A 4,556-nucleotide genomic window follows, 5' to 3' on the forward strand; every position below is an offset into this window, starting at 1 on the left:
GTGAGAAGTGTGTGTGTGTGTGTGTGTTTCTCAATTTAAATGAGTGGAAAGACAGAAGGAACATCATCTTATCAGAAGAGAGCACTCAAGAATAACAGAGTATGTGTTTTGTTTTTCTATTAGCATATTAGCATGCTCTTAGGACACTTGTTATTGAACCCAATTTTGAGTTTATGCTAACATTGATCTTTTTGTTTCTGTTTTTTTTTGTTTGTTTTTTTTAGATTATATCTTCTGTTGTACATTATTCCGATTCAAGAAAGAGCACTGGAGTTTCAGCAACATTTACACCTGGAAAGAAATCTATCTATAGGTCATATTTTAGGTGTGATAATAATAACAATGTCCACCGGTTCGCAGAGTGACGCCGACGATGCACCAGAAACATCGTTCACACGCCTGGATTCTCACTCTGAAGATGACTTTAACGATGACGAAGGACTCAACACCAAACCTAAACAAGCGAACATGCAAAAGCGAGTGAAAAGCCCCAAAGATGGACGACAGACACAGCGTCACGCAGCAAACGCACGTGAAAGAGCGAGGATGAGAGTCCTAGCCAAAGCCTTCTCACGCCTGAAGACGAGTTTACCCTGGGTTCCGGCAGACACCAAACTGTCCAAACTGGACACACTGAGACTCGCCTCGAGCTACATTAATCATCTCAGACAGCTGCTGCATGAGGACAAATATGAAAAGACCCTCGTCCATCCAGTAAATTTGGTACGGCTCAATGTTATTAGTACAGATATTTAAACCTCCTACATAACGCTGTAATAATTCCCCAAATGACTAACCTTATATTCATCCTGTCCATTGTTTCTGGGAGAATTATAAGCGCTTAAATGATTTCATACAATCCAATTAAGCAGGATGCTAGGCACTTTGCTGTTATACCTACGCTAATCTCCTGCCAAACCATCATAGATCATTACAGATAACTGACTCTTCACGATTTATCATAGAAAATCAGTGTGATTTCTCAAGGATACCTAGCATTAGCGTTAACTCCTGAAGCATCGCTTTTGATCGTACCGTACAATCTCCCATACAAGCTGTTACAATATTTCCAACCTACAAAATATTACAGTTAATGTGTCAGTCAGACTAATAAGTATAATTAAGTATAATTAAGAGCGTAATTAATTAACAAATGCAAGACATTGTTAATTTATGTAGTGGTTTTTGTATAGGTGTATACTGTAGGTTGAGAAATATAAAGCTGATGATGTAAAGATAAAGAAATCAATTACCTCGTTATTTCCCAAACTATTTTTTTTTTCCAAATAATAAAAACTGACACTGCTTTGCCTTTCAAATCACTATATAATTCCTTCTGATTCTGATATGAGTTACTACCTTTCCTAATAATTGATATTGATATATTGATATTGATATGAAGAGATAATGATCTTTGCAGTTATAAAAGCTGCTAAAGGTTAAGTCAGATTGTAGCCCTAGAGCTGACATTAGCTAGCAGGCATTACTGAACAAAGTGAAGTAACCCTAAGGCAAGAGCTTTAAACCTAAACCTTAAAACAAACCTCTAAATCTAAACCCTGAGCCTGAACCTCTAAACCTAAGCCCCTTACCTGTAAACCTAAACCCCCATCCTCTAAAGCTAAACCTTAACCCAAAACCTTTAAATCTAAACCCTAACCCTGATATTCCAAACCTTAACCCAAACATCTAAATCTAAACCCTAAGCCCAAACCTCTAAACCTAAACCCTTAACCCATATCACTAAATCTAAACCAGAGCTCAAAATTTTAAACCTAAACCCTGACCGCAAACTTCTAAACCTAAATCCCTGACCTGTAAACATAAACCCCAATCCTCTAAAGCCAACCTTAACCCTAATGCTCTAAACCTTAACTCTAACCTATTAAAATAAACCCCAAATCAATCCTCTAAACCTATATCCTAAAACAAATCCTCTAAATCTAAGCCTCAACCCCAAATCCTCTAAATCTAAACCCTAACCTAAAACCTCTAAACCTAAACTCTAACCCAAAACCTCTAAACCCGAACCCTTAACCACATATCTCAAAATCTAAACTCCAACCTCAACCTTCTAAACTTAAACCCTAAATCCAAATCCTAACCCTAATCCTCTAAACCTAAACCGTAAACCCAAACTTCTAAACCTAAACCACCTTTTAACCACTTTTCCTCTACACATACCAGTAATATACAATAAAGCATGCTGATCCATGATGCCTCTACAGTAACAAACACAACTTATCCTGAGCTTCCAGGACACAAAGTAATAACAATAATAACGCACAGCCCTTAGGGACGTCTTTAGGATTTGAGTGGCGCTGATGTGTTATTATTATTTTGACTAAATAATTAATATTTATCACTGGATATTAAATCGATTTGAAGCTCCGCATGAGTCGATGTCTCAGAGACTACTTTTTGTTCCACTGTTCTTTAAGTTATTGACTGTTTATCTTAAGTGATGAGTTAATGTACATAATATTTGGCTGTTGCTTTTATCTGAAGTGCCTCACAGACACGGCAATCAGAGTTGATCTGCCTTATAGCGCAATACAACACAAACCATCACCTTAAACCACAACTTTTCTGTGAATCTGGGGCAGATAAAACAGAAGGACAGAATTTTAATTTATACTTTTTTCTTCACAGTCATGGCCTTTTGTGGTTTCAGGAAGACCAGATGACACAAAAGATATTTCGACTTTCAGACTGTGCGGAGCTACAGCTTAGATATCCATCATTCTTTCCTCTGTTCTTTTTCCTTCTCGATTCCTTTTTTATTGAAATGACATAGACACCACGATACGTACTGCCAAAACTCGGGTATTTCTCTTTCTTTGCTGTAACTCTTTTTCATTTTTTTTCTCTTTTTTTGTGCTATACAATGAGCCAGAATTGAAATATACACAATTTTCCTCGGCCACATGTTTTGATATCTTTAGGAGATCACTGGAGATATGAGGCTGTTCAGAATCTCCATCAGACTTACTCCTGTAAGACATTGTAAAGGGACAAAAGGATCTTGCAGAGCTAAAGATAGTTGACATTGAGAGGCATGGCCTAAAAATTAAAGGTGCAACTGTATGCTGAAAGTAATTGGTATATAAAATATTTGAAATACATGTTCAACTACTTCCTACATCCTCAAAATAATATCTTCTCCAAGACTTTTAAATTACTTTTTTTTCCTGTTTCTTTCTCATTCTTACTCTCATTCTTTTTTCTTTATTTTTTTAATATCCCATAAGCACAAAGTGTGTGTGTGTGTGTGTGTGTGTGAAGTTCACTTCATAGATAACTAAATTCAGACCTTCATTTAGAGTGTGTTTGTTCAGTATAAATTCATCACCGAACCTAGGATGTTTTATATTTTGTGAACACTGTTTATATGTCACTGTGTGAAATTAAATATCTAGTCTCTCTCTCACTCTTTTTTTTTTGTGTGAGATGCTTGCATTTTTTCCCCAGTTAATATGCATGATTTTTCACTGTTTATTTATATATATATTTTTTTTTTAAAGGTGTGAAATGTCAGGAATGATTTGAATTTTTTAATCATATTGGACTCTATTTTTCTAATAAAGCAAAAGACAATCCTTAATTGTGTTTTTTATGATTTTATTATTTTATTTAAGCCATGTTTAAGACTACAGGAATCCAACCAATATTATTAATATTTTTTAAAATTCTTTTAAAAACTTTCATTGATCAATGAAAGAAAATGACTAAAACTTAAAGCACTTAAAATGCTGATTTTGTATGTTTTAAGTGTTGTATTTCCTTTTGAAACAGGAACTCAGATATGAATAATATGAATAATTGAAATGATAGACATTTACGTCTTACAAAAATACCTAATCATCATCAATATTTAATTTAAAGGTGTTCTCCTCCCCGACAAATTTCCACCAATATACACAAAGCTCCGCCCCACAACACTTATAGTGGTTCATCTAATCTTAACCTTTAAGCCATTATCAAAAACTGTCATGATGCAGTTTACAAGTGCACTCAGACATTCAAGTGCTCAAAAGCCAATTCTATAAACTTAAACTTTCTCCTCAGACTGATTTATGTGGAGGTGAGGATTTGGGGGGGGGCGTGTCTAGAAAATGATTGACAAGAGGCCAATCTCAATAGAAACAACATTCTGGCTTCCAAACAGTCTACAATTTTTCTTCTGTGTTAAAAATAATCCCTAAATCATTTTCTACATTTATTTTGCTAGCAAGAAATGAAAAGATAATAATAGTGCACCTTCAACATCAGTTAATTTGTACTCGTGCATGTGAATATAATGAACATGATCACCTCTTGGAGTTATAAGTCTGGTTTCAATGTTATTGAAAGACTCATGATCATTAATTGACATGTTGTGAAAATTGATGATTCTTTTCCAGTTACAAATGTCTGAATCGATTCAGTTTCCAGTATTTCACCAGTTAAAACTTCATTTCCAGCAGAATCTTATCCCCCAGGATGACACAGCTCACACTTCAGCCTTCAACCATACTGTAAAACATGATGAAAAATTTCTAAAAGGTACTATAATA

The 4,556-nt window shown here is 35.0% G+C and overlaps 1 protein-coding gene across 1 annotated transcript; it reads left to right on the forward strand.

Moving 5' to 3' along the window:
- Positions 1-3,579, forward strand: LOC131344465 (transcription factor 21). Its single transcript, XM_058376794.1, has 3 exons — positions 1-99; positions 225-723; positions 2,653-3,579. The coding sequence occupies exons 2-3, from the start codon at positions 343-345 to the stop codon at positions 2,731-2,733; spliced, it is 462 nt and encodes a 153-aa protein (XP_058232777.1). The 5' UTR covers positions 1-99; positions 225-342; the 3' UTR covers positions 2,734-3,579.
- Positions 3,580-4,556: the final 977 nt, after the last annotated feature.

Source organism: Hemibagrus wyckioides, linkage group LG23 (genome assembly GCF_019097595.1).
Source record: "Hemibagrus wyckioides isolate EC202008001 linkage group LG23, SWU_Hwy_1.0, whole genome shotgun sequence".
Taxonomy (NCBI): Eukaryota; Metazoa; Chordata; class Actinopteri; order Siluriformes; family Bagridae; genus Hemibagrus; species Hemibagrus wyckioides.

Excerpts from the sequence above, each read along its gene's own strand:
- LOC131344465 (XM_058376794.1), top strand. The coding sequence starts at position 343 with ATGTCCACCGGTTCGCAGAGTGACGCCGACGATGCACCAGAAACATCG. Across the intron at positions 724-2,652 it reads TCGTCCATCCAGTAAATTTG|TCATGGCCTTTTGTGGTTTC; the intron begins GTACGGCTCAAT and ends TTTTCTTCACAG.